Consider the following 26,649-nt stretch of genomic DNA (forward strand, 5'->3'; position numbering starts at 1 on the left):
AGGTCTTTTAGATAACGCTACTGGTTTAAGAAAACAGTGTAGATCGAGATTGTAAGAGTGATTGTTATATCATACAATATATAGGAGTTTTTATGTACTCGTTATGTTTCTGTCTCAAGATTGTAGGATTTTTAGGTTTGTCAACTTCCTGTCAAAGTCGCAGAGAATTGTGGTAAATGTAGTTTATGTCACTATGATAGAAATGTGCACCTTTTAAATTGACGTTTCAATGAAATAATGGGAATTATTAATAAAATCCGTAGCCTATATGTAAATTTGTATGCTTTCAAACATAAAACTTAAACGTAGATAAGTTTCATGAACTGAAAAAATAAAAACACACACGATTTAGGCGACACAGTGGTTAGCGCTGTGGCCATGGTGTATGAATGTGTGTGTGTGTGGGTGTTTCCCAGTACTGGGTTGTGGCTAAAAGGGCATCCGCTATGTAAAACATATGCTGCAATAGTTGGTGGTTCATTCCGCTGTGGCTACCCTTGATGAATAAAGGGACTAAAACGAAGCAAAATGAATGACACACATGGTTCATGGTTTCCAAAATGGTCTGCTTTAAAAATTCCAATAAAGAATTCAAGAACTGCATGACTTCAAACTCACTTAAAATGGGTGAAATGTTAGCCTAATGTACATTTTCTGAACAGATATTTGGATTAATTACAAATAAAAATACATAAACACTAAAGTTCGTCTCTAAAACTTCAAGTTCTTTGAACAATTCATATTAATACTTGGTGTATTACATCATTTTAAAATGATTTGTGGTGGTATATGCATCATGACAGTTCATGCAGTACATGATCTGGACATTTCTTGTCTGTTATTTAGTGTGGTGCAAAGACTAAACTAGATTAATTGCATCCAGAATAAAAAATTTGTATTTACATAATATATGTGTGTGCACTGTTTACATATAAATGTGAATATATACATGCACACATATACATATACATATATATATATATATATATATATATATATATATATATATATATATATATATATATACATATATATTTTATATATATAAATAATTGAAGAAGTTGATGACAGGCTGTTGAATTTTTAGAAACAATGCACACACAAGGTGGTTAGTACTCTTCCACTCTGGTCTCCAGTACAGCAATAAATCCATTATTCAGATGTTGTATGCTTAGAGTGTATTTGTGAGGTGTGTGTCGTCCTCAAACGTCTCCTGTGTGTAGCACTAGAGTCCTCCACATCTCCTCCTCCTCCTTCTGTTGTGATTTCTAACTGCTGTAGCAGTGAAATAGCTCTAATCATTCAGTGGAGTGATATGGAGCTGTAATGCACTCTAAACCTGCCGGAACTACTTTAGCAGTGCCTTTATCTGACAATAACCAAACACCTTAGAGTGATCATCAGCCAATCAGAATCAAGCATTCATCAGCCCTGTGGTATATGTAAATACAAACTTTAATTTTGGATGCGATTCAATCTTTGCACATCACTACATTTACTGTATAAACCCAAATCCTCAACCTCTCTCAAAAAAAACAGAACACTGTTAGCATGAAAACGGAGCAGGATGACGACGACATCTATGTAAAATCCAGAGAATAAAAGCAGAGGAGCACTGATCCAGAGTCAGCAGTCAGTGGATGGAGGGTGTGATGTTCACAGGGGAGGCAGATCTGGAGTGCTGAGCAGCTCCTGACCCACAGCAGAGTCTCTGAGAGCAAAGAAAGTGACGCCGGAGCTGTACGCCGCTGGAATCAGCAGATGAGGAGTTTTCTGACGGACATCATCAGCCTGCGCTTCCTCACTGATCATCTGGCGGACCTGACCTGCAAACACAGCAGAATCATGCTGTAGGAAGTTTAACAGCAGATGGAGCTCTAGGCTAGTTTTAAGATCCGAGGGTGCTCTAGGCTATTTTTTTTTTACTGCAGACGGCGCCCTAGGCTGGTTTTTATACAGCAGAGGGCGCTCTAGGCTGGTTTTAAAATCAGAGGGCACCCTAGGTTAGTTTTTATACATTAGACAGTACTCTGGGCTAATTTTTATACAGCAGAGGGCGGTCTAGACTGGTTTTTATACTGCAGAGGGCGCTCTAGGCTAGTTTTTATACACCAGATGGCGCTCTAGGCTAGTTTTTATACAGTAGAAAGCGCTCTAGGCTAGTTTTAAGATCAGATGGCGCTCTAGGTCAGTTTTTATACACCAGATGGTACTCTGAGCTAATTTTTATACACCAGATGGTGCTCTAGGCTAGTTTTTATACAGCAGAGGGTGCTCTAGGCTAGTTTTTATACACCAGATGGCGCTCTAGGCTAGTTTTTACACAGCAGAGAGCGCTCTAGACTAGTTTTAAAATCAGACGGCACTCTGGGCTAGTTTTATACAGCATAAAGCGCTCTAGACTGGTTTTCATACTGCAGAGGGCGCTCTAGGCTAGTTTTTACACACCAGATGGCGCTCTAGGCTAGTTTTTACACAGCAGAGAGCGCTCTAGGCTAGTTTTAAAATCAGATGGTGCTCTAGGTTAGTTTTTATACACCAGACGGCACTCTAGGCTAATTTTTATACACCAGATGGAGCTTTAGGCTAGTTTTTATAGAGCAGAGAGCGCTCTAGGCTAGTTTTAAGATCAGATGGCGCTCTAGGTCAGTTTTTATACACCAGATGGTACTCTGAGCTAATTTGTATACACCAGATGGTGCTCTAGGCTAGTTTTTATACAGCAGAGGGTGCTCTAGGCTAGTTTTTATACAGCAAAGGGCGCTCTAGGCTAGTTTTTATTCAGCAGATGGCGCTCTAGGTCAGTTTTTTATACACCAGACGGCACTCTGGGCTAGTTTTTTTTACACCAGATGGTGCTCCAGGCTAGTGTTTAAAAGCAGACAGCGCTCTAGTCTAGTTTTTAACAGTAGATGACACTGTAGGCTAATTTTTAATGGTGCTCTAGGCTAGTTTTTAGATCAGATGGCACTTTAGGATTGGTTTTTATACATCAGACGGTACTCTGGGCTAGTTTTTATACAGCAGAGGATGCTCTAGGCTAGTTTTTATAAAGTAGAGGGCGCTCTAGGCTGGATTTTATACACCAGAAGGCACTCTGGGCTTATTTTTATTCACTAGATGGCACTCTAGGCTAGTTTTTAACAGTAGATTGCACTGTAGACTAATTTTTAATAGTGTTCTAGGCTAGTTTTAACAGCAGATGGCGCTCTATGTTAGCTTTTATACACCAGATGGTACTCTGGGCGAATTTTTAAGAGCAGAGAGCTCTCTAGCCTAGTTTTTATACCGCAGAGGGGGCTCTCGGCTATTTTTTTATAGCAGAGGGCCCTCTAGGCTAGTTTTTACACACCAGATGGCACTCCGGGCTAATTTTTATACAGCAGAGGGTGCTCTAGGCTAGTTTTTATACACAAGACGGCACTCTGAGCTAATTTTCATACACCAGATGGCACTCGAGGCTAGTTTTTAACAGTAGTTGGCACTGTAGGCTAATTTTTAATGGTGTTCTAGGCTAGTTTTAACAGCAGACGCTGCTCTAGATAAGTTTTTAACAGTAGATGGTGCTCTAGGTTAGTTTTTATATATCAGATGGTGCTCTGGGCTCATTATTATACAGCAGAGGGCGCTGTAGGCTAGTTTTTATACAGCAGAGGGCGCTCTGGGCAAGTTTTATACACCAGACAGAACTGTAGGCTAGTGTTTAACAGTAGATGGCGCTCTAGGCTAGTTTTTATACAGTAGATGGCGTTCTAGGCTTGTGGCTAATGGCATATATATCGAACAGCTGAATTTACAGCATCATACCCTCCACGTCAAGTGTTTTCCAGCGCGAGTCCGGATGCTGCTGTGAGATCTGTGGCAGCTGAACGTCAGGCGTGAGTCTCTTCAGAATATCCTCCCGTCGTATGAGCAGCACAGACTCACTGCACAGACGCTCATGAACCTCCTCTTCACTCACTGCACAACAGCACACACCCATGATTTTGATGTTTAACATATTCAGGAATTGTTCACAGTATTTCCTATGATATTTTTTCTTCTGGAGAAAGTTTTATTTGTTTTATTTCGGCAAGAAGACCGTATGCTGAAGTGTGATTTTACGCACCTACGTCGAGAGGGTTGGTCATGAAGACAGCACTTGGTCCAACTCCGAAGATAAGCTGGTGATGCCAGGCGTCGGGTATCTCCTCTCCTTCAGGAACAGCTCTCTGCATGTTCATAGTGGCGACGGGAAAGGCTCCGCGCAGAATCCAGCGCGCTAACCATGGTACCAGCTTCACTCGCCGGCGAGGATGCAGAGCAAAGAATCGACCAATGACACGTCCGCCGCTGGCCTGATCCGCTCCGCATATCAGCTGCTGGTGCGTTGCTCCTGGAGGACCAGAATAGCATCACAGCAGATAGAAAGTCAAATATAAAACAAGTTCAATGTTGTATATGATACATATTTAAGATTAAAACATTTAATAGTACAACAGCAGAGCTGCTGGTAAAGGGGAGGAGCTGATAGTAAAGGGGCGGAGCTGCTGGTGAAGGAGAGGACTTGAAGGGGCGGAGCTGATGATGATGAAGGGGAGGAGCTGATGATGAAGGGGATGAGCTGCTGATGATAAAATGGAGTTGCTGGTGAAAGGGCGGAGCTGGCAATGAAGGGGCAGAGCTGAGGGTGAAGGGGCAGAGCTGATGGTGAAGGGGCATAGCTGGTGATGAAGGGCGTATCTGATGATGAAGGGAGGAGCTATTGATGTATGGGGAGGAGCAGCTAGTGAAAGGGCAGGGCTGATGATAAAGAGCCGGAGCAGATGATGAAAAGGGTCAGAGCTGCTGGTTAATAGGAGGAGCTGATTGTGAAGGGGCGGGCCTGAAGTTGAAGGGGTGGAGATGATTAAGGGGAGGGGCTGTAATCATCATTATTATTATTATTATTTTAGGAATTATATATGTATTATAGGCATTAATCCAACATCAACTTCATCTTAGGTGGTCCAAGGTTGAGGAAATTTACCGAAATTTCCAAATAAACAATTGCATTAAATTTGTTACATAATATAATTAAAGATAACAAATGAAGATCACTATCACAAAAATCAGAATGGAATGCTATGATGTCGTTCAGACATATAAATACATGTAAAAAACTAATCTTTTTGATTGTTTGTTGACGTCTTATAAATGTATAACACGTAGGTTAGTCTGTGCTTCATTAAACCAGTTTTGTCTTTTTGGCGCCATCTAGTGTCTGAATAATGTGCAGGTTAGTGTATACTCCATCAGCTGTTATTGATTGTTTGGCCCCATCTAGTGTCTGAATAATGCGCAGGTTAGTGTATGCTCCATCAGCTGTTATTGATTGTTTGGCGCCATCTAGTGTCTGAATAATGCACAGGTTAGTGTATGCTCCATCAGCTGTTTTTGTTTGACGCCATCTAGTGTCTGAATAATGCACAGGTTAGTGTATGCTCCATCAGCTGTTATTGATTGTTTGGCCCCATCTAGTGTTTGAATAATGCGCAGGTTAGTGTATGCTCCATCAGCTGTTATTGATTGTTTGGCGCCATCTAGTGTCTGAATAATACGCAAGATAGTGTATGCTCCATCAGCTGTTATTGTTTGACGCCATCTAGTGTCTGAATAATGCACAGGTTAGTGTATGCTCCATCAGCTGTTATTGATTGTTTGGCCCCATCTAGTGTTTGAATAATGTGCAGGTTAGTGTATGCTCCATCAGCTGTTATTGATTGTTTGGCCCCATCTAGTGTTTGAATAATGTGCAGGTTAGTGTATGCTCCATCAGCTGTTATTGATTGTTTGGCGCCATCTAGTGTCTGAATAATGCGCATGTTAGTGTATACTCCATCAGCTGTTTTTGATTGTTTGGCCCCATCTAGTGTCTGAATAATGCGCAAGTTAGTGTATGCTCCATCAGCTGTTATTGATTGTTTGGCGCCATCTAGTGTCTGAATAATGTGCAGGTTAGTGTATGCTCCATCAGCTGTTATTGATTGTTTGGCGCCATCTAGTGTCTGAATAATGCGCATGTTAGTGTATACTCCATCACCTGTTTTTGAATGTTTGGCGCCATCTAGTGTCTGAATAATATGCAGGTTAGTGTATACTCCATCAGCTGTTTTAGACTTTTTTGCACCATATTGTCCGACTAATACGCAGGTTAGTGTATGCTCCATTAGCAGTTTTTATTCTGTCAGCTTTGCATTTAATTAAAGAAATTAACTATTATGAATTAGAACAGTGTTTTTTGTCTAATTTGCATGTTTTGTGTCAAGTTGCCGTGTAATAAGCAGGATAAAGTACATCTATTATGGTTGTCTTCCCAGAATAAACCCTTCACTCTTCTACATGACAGTGCTGTGCTTTAAGTCGAGCTGCTGATAAACTCGTCTGGCCTTATTCTGTGAAAACAATCTCCTGGATGTACTTTATCTCTAACTTAACCAATGGAACCTTATTGTAAAATGTGATCAATTGAAAACCAGCATATATCTGCTATCAGGTAGACTTGCGTAGTGTTGATGTACCAGCCGTGCTCCGCGAGTGCAGATAATCATGCAGAGGCGCCTCATTCCTCCTCAGACTGGTCCTGACGCAGTGGTTGACCGTCTCTGGGCTCACGGAGATGCCAAGCGCCTGCAGGACGTCCACCACAGCGGTCGCTCCGCACGCAGACACCCCGATCTGCAGCGTCTGCCTCTGCACAGCCTCCTGGATGCTCCACAGCATCGCCGTCTGGACCTCCGCCTGCTCAGAGTCCTGCACAGGGGGGTTCTCCACCGCAGACTGGCACACCTCCATCTGTGCTGGGGATGGGCTGGAAAACACACATATTCCGTTAAAGGACTCGTGAAATGCTTTGAAATGTGCAGTTTTAATTCAGTGTTTGACTTCATCTAACGTCAACTTAATCTCAAATTAACATCATGAGGCCTCTAGAGGTTGTGCAGTATGACTTGATGAGATTCAAGACCTGTGAAGAGATCGAAGACTGAAAATACAGACTAAAATACATCTGATAAACTTTATAACACATCAATCACAGGCCTTAAAAGCTCATACCATAAAAATCCTCGACTAAATATTTAGATTTTTACATATTTTTGAGGGGAAATACAGATAAAAACAATAGTACAAAGAAAAATATTAAATAAACAGAGCTTTATTGTTGTTTTGAGGTACAACATAACACTGTACAGCCTTTATTGAACAAATAATTCAATACATTCATTAAATAATAATAATTAAATACAATACTCAACCTGCTAAAGCAGTAAACATCAGTCACAGGCCTTAAAAGCTCATCCAAATAAAAATCCTCCACTAATTATTGAGATTTTAACAGATTTATGTGTGTTGAACATTAATTAAGACAATATTATCATGTGTTGGCTTTAATTGTAAGTAAGAACTGGTTATTTTTAAGCTTTTCTTGCATAATTTGAATCTTTTTCACTTTATTACCAGATAATAAACAAACAAACGACATTATTTACCACTTTATTACCAGGTAATACAGTGGTGTTTGCTGCACTGAGTGATCATTTCGCTTCATAAGACCTCAGGAGCCGCTGGAATTTATTATAGTTTGGATGCATATTATTATAATTATTATACTTAATCTCAAAGTGTTGGCACCCACTTGATCATTATATGGATACCAGATGACAACAGTTCCAGGTAAACATTTAATTTTACTAAAGAAAGAAAGTCATCTGCATCTTGGATTGCCTGAGGGGGAGTAAATTAACAGGAAATTTTCATTTTTGGGGGAACTCTGCTTTTAAAGCTATTATAAGCCATCAATCAAACCAGCAACATCACAAACACAGAAACACAAGACTGTGAAGTTTAATGAGGGAAAGAACTACACTGACATGTGCTGTGGATGCTTAATAAAACTGAAATATCAGAAGTCAATAAAAATATGTAGTAATATTAAAAGTAAAGAAACATCATATTTAAATTGTATTGCATATTTGAATATGACTCTGTAAAGCATTGACGGTGCAGACGTTTTCTGCATAAATTTGCTATCAAAAGCAATTAATTAAACAAAAGCATATGCAATAAGGTTACAGCATGTCTATCTTTCATGGTTTATCAGTTAATATTAAAAAATGCATTTCCCCTACTGATAAAAATGCTTGGATGTTTTATTTACAGAACACGTTGCACTTTACAAACACGCCCCAATACAAAAAACTCAAAAGTTTGCAAAAGAACTCTTATTCAATGTAATAATAACATTAATAATAATGTGAAACTCAAATAAAACATTGTCATGTAAAGAAAATATTCAAGTAATCAATTTTAAAATTAAAATTACAAGCTTACATGAAGATATTCCAAAACCACACTTCCATGTGCATTTTTAACATGTGAATCTAATGTGCTTTTAATGTTTTATGTGTAACAAAGCATACTAGTACTGTGCTACTAAACAAATGCATTCAAACTCCATCACCTGTCTATTTCTTGACTCGTTATTTTATAGGAATTTAATAAATAAATATATATCAAAATGTGCACATTTGTGTATTCGTGCACTGCACATTTGTACAGTGTACATTTTTACATAAAACTGAACTGAAAATGCAAAATAGCTATGCATGTGGACTGGGACTACGTTGCTTGGTGAGATTTGGCTGAATAATCAACGTGTTCATCATATTGAGGTAGAATTGGTTTTAAATTCGCAAGTTTGTTCAGTGACAACTTATGATCCGAGCCCTATATTGTTGTTTACATTGCTACTGTGATTTCCCCATTTAGAATGTGCAGATAATACTTCTGTGAAATTGTATATTATTGATGAGAAATACCTAATGTGCTAATATAAAACCAACTTTACCTCAATGTTCATCATCATAAATATTTCACTTAAATCGGCAGTTATTACATTTAACCAGTGTCCGTGTGTGTGTGTGCGCGCGCGCGCGCGTGTGTGTGTGTGTGTGTGTGTGTGTGTGTGTGTGTGTGTGTGTGTGTGTGTGTGTGTGTTATCGCATTCCTATGATTGCTTATAATATACCGTTAACGTTTCTGCGGCAAACAATTGGCTGACGATGAGCTATATGGCTCTACCATTGTAAAAGAGTGTCTTAGGTGACATTTTACCACGGTAAAACCACCGTTAGCGCTATATTTAGCATGAATCCATGTCAACAATGGTAACAGAGGCGTTTAGTTTCCAAAATCACGACGTTCTGTAAGTGTCGACGAGCTCCCCGCAACGCAGATCACTTTCTGGGTAAGACACAAATAATATATATGCCAAAATGACAAGGACAAAACGCTTAAAACGAAGATTCTGCTTTGATACAAACCACTTCACCGGAGAGACTCCGCTCGCTCCCTTCTGACAGGCTCCGGTTTGTTTTGGTTCTTCTATTGGCGCTCATGACTATCATGCAGTGCTCTCATTGGCTGCCGGGACTCGGTTACTATGTTGTGATTGGCAGGGTTTGCACATGACTCAGACTGAAGTACAAAAACATTTATTGTAATTTTAATTTAATTGACATTAGATTAGTCGTACAATGGTAAACAAAAATAAACTAATACTTTAAACGAATGATAATAATTTGACAGTTTGTTTTGATATTTCTACTGGCTCTCATGACTATAATGCAGTGCTCTGATTGGCTGCCGGCACTCGGTTACTGCGCTGATATATGTGCTGTCATAGGCAAGGCTTAACTTTACACATAATATTTAATGCAATTTATTTAATGCAATTAGAATTAGAATAGTCCTAAATTTGTAAACAAACAAGCTAAGCAGTTATTTATTATAATTATAAATAAATATTTATTAGAATTATAACTATTTAACATTGCTTTGATTGACTCACATGACTATCATGCTGTGCTCTAATTGGCTGCCGGGACTCGGTTACTGTGCTGCGATTGGCAGGGTTTGCAAATAACTCAGACTGAGTTACAAATAATATTTAAATTAATTCAATTAGAATTAGAGTAGTCCTAAACTAGTAAACAAAAATGGCAAATACTTTAAATCAAGTATAATTATTTGAGAGTTTGTTTTGTATTGGATCTTGTGAATATCATGCTGTGCTCTGATTGGCTGCAGGGACTCGGTTACTGTGCTGTGACCAATGTGACTGGCAGCAATGTAATTCAATTAAAATGATAATAGTCCTAAACAGTAAACAAACATATCATAAATACTTTACTATTACTTTAATTGAACTTTTAATTAATTATAATTATATGACATATGTTTAGTTTGTATCGTTTTGTCTCCACTAAAATAAATATGTGTACATAAAAAACACACATTTATTAAAACTGAGATGATCAGCGGTTCGGAATGCGGGAGTCCCGGTTGTAGTTTTTTGGCATGAAACTGGATCTACTTAGTACTTTCGCTTTCGAGCGCATTTTTCCCGCAGTGAAAGTCTTTGAGAGTCAGTCAGCGAAAGTGAGCTGAAGAGGGATGAGCTCTCACAGGAAACATGTAGACTTCAACTCAAGATTTCACATCTGAGATTATAAATATTATTATTAATATCATACTGCTGGACTTCAGATGGTATCCGGGATGCTTTTCGCATGTGCAGTCGGACCTGCTGGTTTCAGGGGCTTTTCAGTCGCGTTCCTGCTGTTATTGGCGATGGCTGGCTGTGGTGAATATAAACATCTCCTTGCATTAATCGTGCAATGTGCAGAATATAGATATGCAATTTGTGTGTCATAAAAGTAATTGCAAATGTGATTTTTACACTGCATGCTAAATAAATAGGGTTTTAGTTGATTTGTGATTTGTTTAGGACATTTTTTTGGAACTCAAATTCAATTATTTTAAAATCTAATCAAAATATTGTATTTAAGTACATAGCAATGCGCATTATTAGGAAGAAATTAAGTTATGATATATTTTCGATTATAAATTGACAAAAATATCTTTATGAAACATAATTTTTACTTAGTATCATAATGATTTTTTGCCATAAAAGACAAAATTTGTAATTTTGACTCATATATATATATATATATATATATATATATATATATATATATATATATATATATATTACAAATTTTGTCTTTTATGCCAAAAATCATTATGATTATGTTTCATAAAGATAGGGTTATATATATATATATATAGTTGAAATCAGAATTATTAGGCCCCCTGTTTATTTTTTTAACTATTTCTGTTTATGGTGAGAAGACTTTTTCAACACATTTCTGCACATGATAGTGTTAATAACTCATCTCTGATAACTGATTTATTTTCTGTTTGTCATGATGACAGCACATAATATTAGACTAGATATTCTTCAAGACACTTCTAAAAGTGTCTTAAAGTGACATTTAAAGGCTTTTCTGGGTAACTAGGCAGGTTAGGGTAATTAGGCAAGCATGAAAAGTAGTAGACTATCAAAAAATATACAGCTTAAAGGGGCTAACAATTTTGACCTTAAAATGTTTTCTTTTAATTAAAAACTGCTTTCATTCTAGCTGAAATAAAACAAATAAGACTTTCTCCAGAAGAAAAAATATATTATCAGACATACTGTGAAAATTTCCTTGCTCTGTTAAACATCATTTAGAAAATATTAAAAAAAGAAAAAATAAATTCAAAGGCCGTAGTGTATGAGTGTGTGTGAATGAATGACTGTGTATGGGTGTTTCCCAGCACTGGGTTGCAGCTGGAAGCGAATAATTCTGCACAAAATGATTTTGAATTAAACTTCCCATGAAACGTTCTGCTTTTCATCAACACGTCCCGTACTATTATATTGAAAACGGGTATTTAAACATAATTTTAGCCCACATAACATATCTGTTTGGAATGACAGATGCATATTGGTGGCAAGGAAATCTTTGTTTATTGATGAATGGTGGAAGAAGGCATGTGGTCAGTAACACATGTTATGGAGAATTTAGGGAATATGTTGAGTTATGATGATGCTTTCTTTCTTTTTACATTTATTTATTTATTATTTTTTTATTGAGCATTTTGATTTTGAATAAAGCCCGAGATCCACCCCACAAAATATGTAAAATAAAATAAAAATAAAAAGTAATATTGTAATAATAAGTACAAAATCAGGATTGAAAGATAAATGATACAGTCTCTCTCATATTTAACCAAAATTGCACAGTTTTTTACTGGCTCCATTTATTTTGGCTGTGGTGTATTCCAGACTAATATTGTCCAGTAGATAGAGCCTCCAGGATAGATCAGTTGGAGCAGATGGATCCAGCAATAGTTTCAGGATTGTTTTTTTTTTGCTGCAGTCAGAACTGACAGAGTCCTTTTTTGGTTGATGGATAAGGAGAGTGATGAATCGTCCTTGATGATGCTTTCTCTAAAAAATACCAAATAAATTGTTCTCCTAAAAGATATGATAAAATTATTAAGAATACACCCTTGCAAATGGCTAACCTAGTGAAGGAACAAATAAAATATTCAATGATAAATCCTAAAATAATTGATCTTAAGTTAGAAATGTTTAACTTTACAGATAGAAAATGCTCATACAAATGTTTGAGAGATTATCTAACACGGGGATGTTTTCCAGGACCTGTTAAGAGAGCTTTTATAAATGTCATTATGATAAGAAAAATGTGTATGATATTAGAAAAAAATGTTTTTTTTTTATTTCCTATTAATCCTAAATGTATAGAAGTGCACTTTAAAACTATGAATCACAGTTATGCTGCAAAAGAATCTCTAAGGTTAAAATTCAATATTGGTGACTCAAATGTCTGGTGACTCAAGCTTTGACATTTAGATATTGAAAAAAACTGAGCACTTACAAAGATTTTGGGATGAAGTATTAGTTTGGATACAAAAGAAAATATCTGTAAGACTAGTCCTCTCATGGAAAATCATTAAGTTTGGCCCATTTAATAATTTTTTGTAATTATTAAATTTTATATTCATAAATGTACTTTTTTTAAAAGACTAAGTGGTGTTTAAAGAAGAATGTGATATATTTGAAGACATTAAGAGAGATGAAAAAAAAGTTTTGCTCATTCAAACTGCTTATTTAAAATGAGCTGAAACAACAATTCTTGAGATTTCATTGGGACAACTTAATTTTTTAATGTTCAATCCACATAAATTTGTTAAAAGTGTTAACTTAATCAATTTGTGTTGGAACAACATGATTGAATTGTGTGGAACCCGTGCTACATATTTTTCTTTATCATTTATTTTTTTTGTAAATTTTTGTTTTTGATTTTTTAATATATGTATTATAATTATTATTATTATTTCTATTATTAATGAGGATGGAAAGATTGTGAATGGGTGTGAAATGATTGTTATCTCAGTCTTTTTGTGTAATTCTAAAATGTAGTAAACTCTAAAAAATATTGTTTAGACCAAACAAAAAAAAATTAACGCAACAGTTTGCATCAATATATTCAAGTTAAAACAAAATGAAGTTCAGACAGCAAACTTTATTATGTTAGCCAAATGGCCTTTTCCTCTTCAATTAGCGGCACTTTTACATACATCAGCATAAACTCCATTTTTTAAGTTGAGTTCTTAAAAAAATAAGTTGTTTCAACTACTTTTTAAAATTAAAATTTTAAATAAATCCAGTGTTACGAACTTAATTCCCATAATTGTACATGCAAGTTTTCAAGTTTAGAACCTCAAATAAATTAAATAGCTTAAATTGTTACTTGTTTGTTTTCAAATTTACTGTTCATTTAGTTGCTTGTAACAGACACATTCAACAACAACATTTTTGTTTTCCAGTAACATTTTTTTCCAGTATTTTACAAAACAAAAATGTGTCTCATATAAACAGTATGAAAAATAATAAAAAACTTCAGTGTGTGGACTTAAAAATACAAAACGACATTCACTGAAAAAAGTGCTGCATGCTGAACTGTTGCAAAAATTTATTTGTGTTGAATTTAAACAAACAAATTAAATTTAATAATGTTCAACTTAATTTGTGTGTTTAAATTCAGCCCAAATAAATGGTTTACAACCACTTAACGTAAAACAAATTGAGTAAATCCAAGGAATCATCTTTTTTTTTCAGTGTACAGTGCAACATAAAGAGCAAAATTTACTCTGAAATAAGTCGAGACTTCAGAAAATAATGTTCTTGAGACGCATTACTTTCACATTGGGCTTCAGTCCATCAAGTTCGAGAAACTTCACAAGTATATTTAAGTTCCTTGAGGTAGTTCAGGTTCAGAGTATATATTATGCGCAGCTGCAGAGCACAGCACCTTGATATCCAATCCATTCCGGATTCTCATGCCCTCAACTATGATGGTTTCCGTCTTGTGGTTCAATTCCAAAGTAGACTGATCACCATTAATGGCAATTGTCAATACTTGCCTCCTCATTAAAGTCCTTGCTACTATGCTCGCCACTAAAATGCTTTTTTTTCTTCCATAACTGCCTGCTAACGTCCTCTAAGTGTAATTTATGAAAACAATATATATTTTTATGCTTTCTAACGATTTTTGATCAATGTAAAAAAAAATCCCGGAAAATGATGAACGAATGTTCTATTAATGTTAAAAGAACGTTTGTTCATGACTTTGATTAACATTCTCATGTTATGAAAACAAAATGTTTATATATATATATATATTTGTGAATGTTAAGGCGACATTTAATTATATTATTTTCCAAATGTTACATAAAATTACTTTTAAAAGTTTTAAATATTTTGGAAAAAAAACAATAACATTTAAAAATATTGAACAAATTGGACTATATATATTAACAACAACAACAAAAAAATTATTAACAATTTTTTTTGTTGACATTTTTAACCCATTAATGACCAGATACATTTGAATAGGCTTTCTTTTAAATATAAAAAAAAAGTTAAATTAAATTGTTTTAAAAATGTGCGTCACGTTGGTAGCACAATCGCCTAACAGCAAGAATGTCTCTGGTTTGAGTCCCGGCTGGGTCAGTTGGTGTTTCTGTGTGGAATTTGCATGTTCTCCCTGGGTTGGCTTGGTTTCCCCACACAGTCCAAACACATGCAGGTAAATTGAACTATCCGTAGTGTATGTGTGTGAATGAGTGGTGTTTCCCAGTGTTGGATTGTGGCTGGAAGTTCATCCGCTGTGTAAAACATATGCTGGATAAGTTGGTGGTTCATTCTGCTGTGTTGACCCCAGATTAATAAAGAGACTAAGCTGAAAAGAAAATGAATGAATGAATGAATGATTTTTTTTAAACAATTGTTTTTTGTGTATTAATACAAAATTCATGCAACTTTAAAAAAACTTTGCAAACATGACAACGATACTTTTGAATAACTTTTGAGTAAACATTATAAAATATTGAACGTTTCCATGATGACAGACAGACAGACAGACAGACAGACAGACAGATAGACAGCTAGATAGATAGATAGATAGATAGATAGATAGATAGATAGATAGATAGATAGATAGATAGATAGATAGATTGATAGATTGATAGATAGATTGATAGATAGATAGATAGATAGATAGATAGATTGATAGATTGATAGATAGATTGATAGATAGATAGATAGATAGATAGATAGATAGATAGATAGATAGATAGATAGATAGATAGATAGATAGATTGATAGATTGATAGATAGATTGATAGATAGATTGATGGACGGACGGACGGACGGACGGACGGACGGACGATAGATAGATAGATAGATAGATTTGGTTTACCATATTAGTCCTCAAGTGACGCTTAAGCACACACAAGCACACATGCACGAGTACACACACACACACACACACACACACAGAGAAAAGTACCAAAAAGTTTCATGTTTTGACGCCCGCCTCCACTCTATTATGGTTTCCTGTGATGTGTCTCAGAGTGGCATGTAAATAACACACGTTTAGGGTAATCACTCGTGTGTGAAAATATCTGAAAGTTATTTCTTTTTCCCAAAAACCACACACAATAAGTACATCTGCACTACAGAGATATCCAGTTCACTGCTTTGAATTGAACTAAAAAGGCAAACATTGTTAAACAGAATTGAAATAGAGTTAAACAGTGCTTTAATCTAGGGCTGCATGATGTTGGAAAAATCGAACATGGCAATATTTTCTTAGTCTGCGATATATATTACAGTGTGACTAATAGACGGCTCTATTTTTAAAGGAATTTATAATTCTAGATTGATTGGGATGATTCTTTAGGCGTGTACATCTGCATCAAAACTAATACACAAATTAAAAGCATAAATAAATACAATAAAGACAAAATGACTATTGAAATAAACAGCGTTTAATAATTTTCAGAGTCTAACAGTATTCAGTAATTGAAGAATAAAAATATTAGTAATTCAATAATATTAGTAAATAAATATTCCTTCATTCATTCTTTTTTTCAGATTAGTCCCTTTATTAATCAAGGGTCCCCACAGCGGAATGAACCGCCAATTTATCCAGCATATGTTTTACACAGTGGCAGCCCTTCCAGCTGCAACCCATCACTGGGAAACACCCACACACTCTTGCATTCACACACACTCATACACTATGGACAATTTTGCTTACCCAATTCCCCTATAGCGCATGTGTTTGGACTGTGGGGGAAACCGCAGCACCCAGAACATGGGGAGAACATGCAAACTCCACACAGAAATGGCAACTGACCCAGCCGGGACTCGAAATAGAGACCTTCTTGCTTTGAGGCGATCGTGCTATACCCACTGCGCCAATGTGATATCGTGTATAAATATAGTAATAATAAATAATTCAATATAAATGTATCTCCAATAGTGTCAATTAAAATATTATTAATTAAAGATACAGTGTCTCATGCCTGAATGCTTTTAAAATCATCAGAGGCCTCAAGATCACATGCACATGGTAAATTCTAATAGAGACTGAACGCTGCACATGCTGCGATGTGACTATTGTGAATGATCACGTTGTGATACCGATGCTGAAACGACATGTTGTGCAGCCCTAGTTCAAACTAAATCAGGTTTGTGAACACTAATCGTCATGCAGTTTCTTATTTATTCATTTTTTTGGTATGTTGTATTTGTAATGTATCTTTTTAGATGCATATTATTAAGATATTTGTATTGTTTAAGTGTATAAAAAAGCCTAACCAGGGACTGAGTCTGCAAATTAGCCGTAGAGTACAAGCCTACAGTTCAGGACAAAATCATTCGCCCTCCTGTGAATTTTATTTAAATATTTCCCAAATGATCTTGAAGAGATTCAGGAATTTTTCACAGTATTTCCTATAATATTTTTCCTTCAGGAAAAAGTCTTATTTGTTTTATTTCAGCTAGAATAAAAGCCGTTCTTAATTGTTTTAAAGCCATTTTAAGCTCAATATTATTTGCCCCTTCAGCAATATTAGTGTTGGTTTGTTTTCAGAACAAACCACTGTTATACAATGACTTGCCTAATTACCCTAACTTTACCCTAATTACCCTAGTGAAGCCTTTACATGTCACTTTAAGCTGAATACTAGTGTCTTGAAGTATATCTAGTCTGATATTTTAACACTATTATGCATAGAAATGTGTTGAAAAAGTCTCAGTTAAACAGAAGTTGAGGAAAACTTCAACAGGAGGGCTAATAATTCTGACTTTGCCTAATGTTACGGTATTGTCCACGTTAATAAACAGAAATATTAATCATTTGTTTATTATCTTCCTCCACAGATTTAACTGCAGTAAATGTGACGGCCAGAGCAGGTGAAGCGGCTGAGTTACCCTGCACGTGTCCTGCTGATCAGGATCCGTTGCTGGTCTGGCAGAAGGACGTGAATGGAACGCAGCTCGTGGTTAATTACGACAAATCAAACAACAACGAGGAAATTGCAGCAGATTTCCAAAACCGAACGGAGCTGAAGCGTAATGGAGACGCTTGTTTTCTAATGTTTTACAGCGTTCGTCCGTCAGATGAGGGATGGTACAAGTGTTACTACATGAAATCCCCTTTAAAGCATAATAACATCTATCTGGAGGTCACAGGTCAGTGTGTGTGTGTTGGGTCACAATCATCATTAAAAAAAACAACAATATTTATATTAATAAAAATTAATGTTAACTAACACAACATAAATATGTGAGTTTTATTTAGTTGCCAAGGCATTATTCAGTTGCCAAGGCATTAATTAAGATATTCTTTTCATTGAACTTAAAATACATTAAAACCCTAAAAAATAAACAAAACAAACTATATATATACATATATAGACTATTTAGATTTATTTATACTTTTATATATTTATTTATTTTTACATTAAGGAAAAAAATGACAAGAATTATAGTTACAAAACCTTTAAAATCAAAATTAACTTTTAAATAAAATATTTTTGTTCAAATATTGCACATATTTGTAAATGAAAAATAAATAAGGATATAAATATTAATATTTATAAAATATTTTTGTTAAAATGTTGCGCATGTATTTGTTTTATCAACTCATTAGTTTATTTCACCATTTTTGCCTTCAACTGTAATATATATTTAATGTTTTCATATATAGTTAATCTACATTAAATGTTGTTTATAATAAATCATAATATGTGATAAATTAATCAATTCAAACGTATCTTAAACTAATTATAAACATCGGCTAGAATATGAAGCTGCATGTGATATGAAGCTAAACTTAATAATCACAATTGCAGATTTTACATCAATCAAATATGGCACTGATGCTGGTTCAGGGATGATAATTATATGGTAAAACTCTCTCATCTCTTCTCTGAATAAAGATAATAAATACATTTTTCTCTTCTACTTTCACATTTGGTGCCAGGTTGTTTATTTGATCGGTTTATCAGTCAGTTCTCTGGAAGTTTTGCCTTTAACCTTGGCACAAGTGTTATCTTTACCACAACCAGGGTTGAGTATGTCAGATTGCAGGGTTGAAGCCAAAACAAAGGTTTGTGATTTTCTGCACGGTTGCCTGAAAGACCAGAACACAGACCTGAAATATTTTAATCACCATTTCAGTGTTCCTATAAAAGCCCTGCGGACAGGGACGGTTAGCTCAACTATTATCACTTGTTGCATTAAAAATGACTTTCTCACAGTGTAACATTTAAAAAAATACATTTTCAACGTTTAGAGAACTTTTAGAAGCAATGTTTTTACCTAATGTAAATAAAGAATTTTTGACCGATGCCATGAACTCCATTGGCATGGAAACCGATATCAATATATAGGCAGATAAATATAAATATGTTTTTTTTCTTTCAAAGTTTTGTATGCATGATTACTGAACCAAAACAAACAACAAACAACTGTTTTTATTTTAGAAGTAATGTCAGCAAAACTTTAGGGATGTACTGATATGGAATTATTGACCGATACGATAACCGATAACTCCTTAGATTCGGAAACCGATATCAATATATAGGCCAATAAATATAAATATAAGTTTTCATGTTAAATAAAAATGTTACATTATCAGTGTTCAGAAAACTTTCAGAAGCAAATGTTTTCACCTAAAGTGAATCTTAGCAAAACGTTCAGGGATGCAATTGTAACCGATAGATATGAAAACCGAACACAATATATAGGCAGAGAAATATAAATAAAATTCTTTTCTAAATTTTCTCTGCATGATTAAAGAACCAAAACAAAAGGCAAACAATTGATTTTACTTCAGAAGCAATGTTAGCAAAACTTTAGGGATGTACTGAGATAAAATTATTGACTGATACTGATAACCGATATATCCTTAGATTCGGAAACCGATATCAATATACAGACCGATAAACATAAATATATATTTTTTTGAGCATGATTGCTGAAACAAACATTTTTTTTTTATTTTAGAAGCAATGTCAGCAAAAGTTTAGGGATGCACTGATATAGAATTTTTGACCTATAAGATAACTACTAAGTTTAAAAACCGATAGCAATATATAGATAAGCACATACATTTTTCTGAACATGATTAGAAACTGCAAATGCATACAGTGAACAACCTTCAGAAAAGTTTGAACTGATCTGATGGAAAAAACAACATTACAGGACACTGTGGTTTCTTGAAAAAGCTGAAAGGATGGCCATTGAGCCATTAAAATTGTGATATGGAATGGGAGCCTGTCATTTTTGTTTCAGAATTCACATTTCTATTTGTGTTTCAGATGTACAGCAGCATAATTGAGTACAGCTCTTTTTGAAAATGAATATTTTCCTCCATTTCTCAGTGAATATAGGCAATGTGTTTTAGTGCATGTAAACAAAACAGATTTATTGAACAGATATATTTAGTAAAATAATATTTTAGTCATTGAACAGATTCAGAAATTGAAAGATAATACAATGAAATTGAAGCTAAATATTGCACAAACAATTCCAACCTATAAAATTTCAACAACATTTCCTCAGTTTTTTGCTTTTCTTGATTTTTCCTCTTTTTAAAATGAGTATTTAATATTTTTCTATAACACATAAATTTGGGTGTCCTAGTTTTTAGATTTGGCTTCAGTACTGACTAACCTAGTGTATGTGCACAAATAAAATATTGTATAGCTTCCTTTTCAAACCACTGTATTCCCTGCTGAGCACTGTATTCCTTATGTTTTGTATTTTTCTCCTTCGTCTCAAACTGAAGAATTCATATTTTTTGTTTTTATTTTCATCTTGTCCTAAACATCCTTGTATACTTGTTGAACATTTGAAAAACAAAAAACAACAAAAAAAATCATTGATTCATTTAGGTGGAAGGGAAGAACTTCTTAATATCTTTAAAACTAACATACTGATACTTAGATCTAATATATATGTATGAATTTAAAATGAAAATTTTTGACCTACTTTGATTATTGGATTGTGATAATATTAAAAATAAAACTTTTTGTTGTTTCTACAGATCCAAGTCCTATTAAAAGCCCTGGGGACGTCCAGAGCACCGCAGTGATGTCTTCAGCCTGTGTGCTTCTCATCATCTTGATCGCCGTTGCAATTTTTCTGGGAATTATCTGCAGAAAGAGGCATTGCATGAAGAGTGAGTGCTTTATTCCTGTACCACCCTAACCCTTGTGTGCTGCTGGGTCGTTTTCATCCACTCTGGGTTGATTTTGAGGCTTAATTTGGCCACAGTTTTCTCTGTGTGTAGCACATGGAGTAATTAATGGTGACAAATCTTATTCAGACACATAATTAGGGTAAATGCTTTGGAATTTTTCAAAAAACTCAACAATACTCCCTTTGGTGATGTTGGGGGCTGTTTTAGCCCCATTGACTTCCATAATCACATTTGTTGACTGCAAAGCCAAGACAGCATATAATCATGCACTCTCACAACCCATCACCAGACACTTTCCTTGAACCGTCTTTTTTTTTTTCTCAGAGGCTCTTTTATGGTTGTGTGAAGATGAAATCTGATCCCTGTAACCTACTCTGAAGTGACTGATGTTTATCTGTTTGCAGGAACGTCAGTTGCAACATCGACGAGGAGCATTTAGCAGATGTCAATAACTGATGTCAAATAAATCTACATCTGTGAGAGTCTGTCTGTGTGACTGAAACAACAAACTCAACCGAATGCACATGATAAAACACGCCGGGCATTTTTGATGTCAACACATTATTTTGAACATTTTATATGTACATGAGACATCTATATACACATAGAGCAATTAACTGATGTCAATAATGCGGAGATCTCTATCTGCATCTGCAAGAGTCTGTGGGACTATAACAACAAACTCAACCGAATGCACATGATAAAACACGCCGGGCATTATGTGGGGTGACCTATTTATTTTGCTCATCCGTCATAATCAGTACTTAATTTGAATGTTTATATGTACATGAGACATTTATAGACACATATAGACTTGATATATGTTAAAGCAATACTAAGATGCGCACTGAACATGTTCACTAATGTTTACATATTTACAGTTTTACAAATCGTCGCCCTGCTAATGCAGATATGTGCTCATTATTTTATTTTATAACAGTGTTTTATATTGTTTTATATGTCTGGAAATGTGTGTTTTTTTATCTTTTATAAAAAATATATATTTTTATTAGGACAAATGTGAATATTAATGGAACATGATCATTCAGTAAACATTAAACATTATTATTTTTTTTTAAATAAAATATACTAATAAAACATCAGATAAACATCTAAAGAGACGGTTTTAGGGGGGAAAAGTAATGCAAAAATATATGAATATAATAATATTTCTTCATTCATTCATTTTCTTGTCGGCTTAGTCCCTTTATTAATACGGGGTTGCCACAGCGGAATGAACCGCCAACTTATCCAGCAAGTTTTTTACGCAGCGGATGCTCTTCCAGCCGCAACCCATCTCTGGGAAAATAATATTTCTTTATAACTCTTAGAGAGTATTGCCAAAATCAGGCACATTGTGAAAACGTACCCTCGTATACATTTTTTAAGAGAGTGAATTATGTAGCCAGACGTGTGTATGATTGCATTATGTCTTCAAAATGAACGATACAGGGCGGTCTGATGCAGCCGACGGCTTCTGTTTCTTTTCTCGCTTACCAACTGAGCGCTTATCTCTGTTACCAGTTTGCTCAGTAGCTCGCCCTGTATGTCGGCAGACTTGAGACGCAGTGAGGGGTTGACCACGACGTCGAGGTTCAAGTGCGGTGAATAATGATTCTTATGATATCATATTAATAACAAGAAGTAAAAAATTCAATAAACAAGTAAATAACAGGGTGAGATCATGTTAAGATCTGAAAATGTGGTACAAATCAAATGGCTGTGAGGGCTTTTCTTTGTCTGGGTTACTTTTGAAAACACTGTCGATTGGGTTTAGTGAAGGGGGTGGGTGAGTGGATCGGTCGGTACAGCCAGGGTTGGCGCGTCCATAGAGGCGACATAGGCGCATATCCCCCCCACCCACCCCAAAACCGCTCCCCCCACTTTGCTTTCGTCGGAAACAAACCCCGCATCATCTCAGCGCCCCCGCTCTTCGGCTTCATCTGCAACAAACCCCACATCATCTCAACACACAGCTCCGTCTCCCGCTTTTTTGCATTAAAGGCGGCATAACTTTCAGTTTTAAGCTCGGCATTCTCAGCGCCAGTTGAGCTTGCTCCAGCCCTGTCGACAGCGGCCTCTGTTGGTTTATGTGAGAACTGCAGGCGTGAATAGCACTTGCCAGAGAATTTTAAGATCTAAAAAAGCATACACAGCGCCCTCTGATGGATTCATGGAAAAAAAAAAACTGCAAGAATAGTAGCTCCTGGGACGGTTTTGGCGCTCTCCAGAAATGTAAACAGGGGTACGTATCAACAATGAGCCTGTTTTGGCCAAAACAAACTGAAAACATTCATGAATTACTGTACAAACCCCTGCTTCTGTAGAGAGAGTGTGAAGTACATCAGTGTGTTCTTGATCAGAGTGTGTGCTGTATTGTAAGGATAAACAGTGTCTGTTTGAGTCTGAAACATGTTGACTGTTTGGCTTTACTGTGACTGTGGTCATACAGCAGGAATGCAGAAGACCAGCGCTGACCCAGATACTGACCATCTGTGTGTGTGTATGTGTCTGTGTGTGTGTGTACACCTGGCTATGTCTGCCTGTGTGTGCGTATATATGTGTGTGTGTTTGTATGTGTGTCTGTATGACTTTGTGTTTGTGTGTGAATGTGTTTGTGGGATTGTGTGTGTGTCTGTGAGTATGTGTAATTGTGTGTGTGTGTGTGTGTGTGTGTGTGTGTGTGTGTGTGTGTGTGTGTGTGTGTTTGTATGTGTGTCTGTATGACTATTTGTGTGATTGTGTGTTTGTGTGATTGTGTGTGTGTGTGTGTGTGTGTGTGTGTGTGTGTGTGTCTGTGTGTGTGTGTCTGTGTGTGTGTGTGTCTTTGTGTTTGTGACTGTTTCTGTGTGTGTGTGTGTGTGTGTGTGTGTGTGTGTGTGTGTGTGTGTGTGTGTGTGTGTTTGTATGTGTGTCTGTATGACTGTTTGTGTGAAAGTGTTTGTGTGATTGTGTGTGTGTGTGTGTGTGTGTGTGTGTGTTTGTGTGTTTGTATGTGTGTCTGTATGACTATTTGTGTGATTGTGTGTTTGTGTGATTGTGTGTGTGTGTGTGTCTTTGTGTTTGTGACTGTTTCTGTGTGTGTGTATGTGTGTGTGTGTGTGTGTGTGTGTGTGTGTGTGTGGTCTCCATTCTGCTTGTACTGTGTCTTTAACACAGTGATGTTGATGTAACGCTGGTGTGTTTGGAAAGCTCTGTATCCTCTACTGGAAATGAACACTGTTGTTGGCGACTGAAGGCCAGGAGTGTTTAACGTCACACACTCGCTCCTCATCGTCTGCTGATCTCTGCACTGTTTTTAAAGCCTCATTCATCTGAGGGAGTTTAGAGTTTTACTGCAAACACTTCACAATCATTAGCTCATAAAGCAAGTGTTCAGTCATTCCTCTCTCTGAAAGTCAATAACAACACGACTTTCACGACTATCTCAGGTTCATTAAGTACAACTGTTTAAACGTTTCTCATTAACAATGCATTAGTGAATCATTTAAATAGCCATAAACGCTTCAACATGTCTGCTTTAATGTCAGTTCCTCATTGTTATATCTCTGTATATGATGTATTCTGTATGCAATATTACTGTACATATTGACAGTGTGTGATTAATACACATCTGAAGCTTCATAATCTGCATGAGACTGTGAGAAATGATCTGAAATGTGAAAATAAACACTTTATATCAAACCTATAGGATCTGCCAGTGTTTGTCAGGAATGTTCTGCTGACATTAGATCTGCTCTACTGTATAGAAATGACTGTAAATTGGAGTTTTGCAGGTCACATATCGTCCTGACACATGAAACGAACATCAGCCGACACTTTTGGGCAAGTCTGAAGCTGAATATCAGAGCGGGAGGCCTGAAAAACATCTGCTGACAGGTTTAAAACCGCCAACTTATCCAGCATATGTTTTACACAGCCAATGTCCTTCTAGCTGCAACCCATCACTGGGAAACACCCATACACACTCATACACTATGGCCAGTTTAGTTAATCAATTCCCCTATAGTGCACGTGTTTGAACTAAAACTGGAGCGCGCGGAGGAAACCCACACCAACACGGAGAGAACATGCAAACTCCACACATAAACATCAACTGACCCAGCCGGGACTCAAACCAGCGACCTTCCTGCTGTGAGATGATCGTTCTACCCACTGGGCCACCATGATGCCCTAAATGTGAAACATTTGTAAAGTAATCAGAAGAAAAGATGAAACACTGTTTTCCCAAATGGTTGCCTTTCATTGGTTAGACACTGAGATAACCCCGCCCCCAAATGCACATGATTGGTTGAGTCAGGAGAATGAATATATATACAGTAGGTGTGATTGTGTTTCTGAACTGTGTGAGAAAATGTGTTTGCTTGCTTTGTGTGTGTGTGTGTGTGTGTGTGTATTTGTATGTATGTCTGTTTTACTGTGTGTGTGTGTGTGTGTGTGTGTGTGTCCGTGTGTGTTTTGTATGTGTATCTGTATGACTGTGTTTGTGTGTGTGTGTATCTGTGGGTATTTGTGAGAGTATGTGTGAGTGTGTGTGTGTATTTATATGTGTGTATGACTGTGTGTTTGTGTGTGGGTATTTGTATGTAACTACGTGTGTGTATTTGTGAAAAAGTGTGTGTGGGTGTGTTTGTGTGTGTGACTGCGTGTGTATGTATTTGTGTGTATATGAGAGAGTGTTTGTATGCGTAACTGCGTGTGTGTGCGTGTGTTTGTGTGTGTATTTACGTGTGTATGACTGTGTTTTTGTGATAAAGTGTGTGTGTGTGTGTGTGTGACTGTGTACGTATGTATTTGTATATGAGAGAGTGTATGTGTGACTGCGTGTGTATATTTACATGTGTGTATGACTGTGTGTTTGTGTGTGCGTATTTGTATGTGTCTGTGACTATGTGTGTATTTGCGAGAAAGTGTGTGTGTGTGTGTGACTGCGTATATGTATTTGTGTGTATATGAGAGAGTGTTTGTATGCGTGACTTTGCGTGCGTGTGTGCGTGTGTGTGTGTGTGAACAGCTCTCACTCTGTAAGATAATCAGTGATCAGTGTCTTCCTCCTGACTCCTTCATTCCTCTACAGTTAATATTAAACCACAAAACTCTATGACTAAATAATCACCTTCTCCAGTTGTTTCTGTTGTCACTCAGACTGGTTTCATGTGTGTGTGTGTGTGTGTGTGTGTGTGTGTGTGTGTGTGTGTGTGTGTGGCTGAACTGCAGAAAAACACGATGAGCACCTGCTCCTCAAATTTCTCAGAGTATAAATTAGACAAACACACATCAGAGCATTTCATTCATGCTGAGTAAAACTGTGGTAAACGCTGTACGATCAGTCACATGATGCCCTGCAGCTCTACATGACTCACTATTACTCATAATTCATCCACTGATTAAAATATCAATCAGATAAGCAGAGGTAGCCTAAAGATAAACAAGAGATACAACTTACTCATCTGAACTGCTTTTCAAATATTTCCCAAACATTTTCAAACATTTTCCTTCAGCTTAGTCTCTATTTCAGAAGTCACCACAGAGGAATGAACCGCCAACTATTCCAGCATATGTTTTACACACCCTTCCAGCTGCACACACACTTATTCACGCACACACACTCATACTAGAGCCAGTTTAGTTGATCAGTTCCCCTATAGCGCTTGTGTTT

General features: G+C 36.3%; 2 protein-coding genes and 1 long non-coding RNA gene across 4 annotated transcripts in view; 1 reads left to right on the forward strand and 2 right to left on the reverse strand.

Annotated features, from left to right (window-relative positions):
- Window positions 1-545: 545 nt before the first annotated feature.
- Window positions 546-9,390, reverse strand: LOC100332351 (uncharacterized). The gene is made up of 6 exons (XM_087236592.1): window positions 9,342-9,390; window positions 6,540-6,829; window positions 4,109-4,375; window positions 3,808-3,960; window positions 1,099-1,826; window positions 546-921 (listed from the first exon to the last, which is right to left on the reverse strand). The coding sequence occupies exons 2-5, from the start codon at window positions 6,811-6,813 to the stop codon at window positions 1,657-1,659; spliced, it is 864 nt and encodes a 287-aa protein (XP_087092718.1). The 5' UTR covers window positions 6,814-6,829; window positions 9,342-9,390; the 3' UTR covers window positions 546-921; window positions 1,099-1,656.
- Window positions 9,391-9,969: 579 nt separating this feature from the next.
- Window positions 9,970-24,674, forward strand: LOC147846630 (uncharacterized). Its single transcript, XM_087236596.1, has 4 exons — window positions 9,970-10,663; window positions 17,663-17,974; window positions 20,835-20,969; window positions 21,395-24,674. Exons 1-4 carry the CDS (start codon window positions 10,567-10,569, stop codon window positions 21,427-21,429), a joined length of 579 nt encoding a protein of 192 aa, XP_087092722.1. The 5' UTR covers window positions 9,970-10,566; the 3' UTR covers window positions 21,430-24,674.
- Window positions 20,227-26,649, reverse strand: part of LOC147846631 (uncharacterized) — a 58,260-nt gene continuing 51,837 nt past the window's right edge. For both annotated transcript variants that reach the window (XR_015476040.1, XR_015476041.1), the window contains one exon: window positions 20,227-20,943. This is a non-coding gene — a long non-coding RNA (uncharacterized LOC147846631). The remainder of the gene's footprint in view (window positions 20,944-26,649) is intronic.

Source organism: Danio rerio, chromosome 1 (genome assembly GCF_052040795.2).
Source record: "Danio rerio strain M-AB ecotype USA chromosome 1, GRCz13ab, whole genome shotgun sequence".
NCBI classification, from domain to species: domain Eukaryota; kingdom Metazoa; phylum Chordata; class Actinopteri; order Cypriniformes; family Danionidae; genus Danio; species Danio rerio.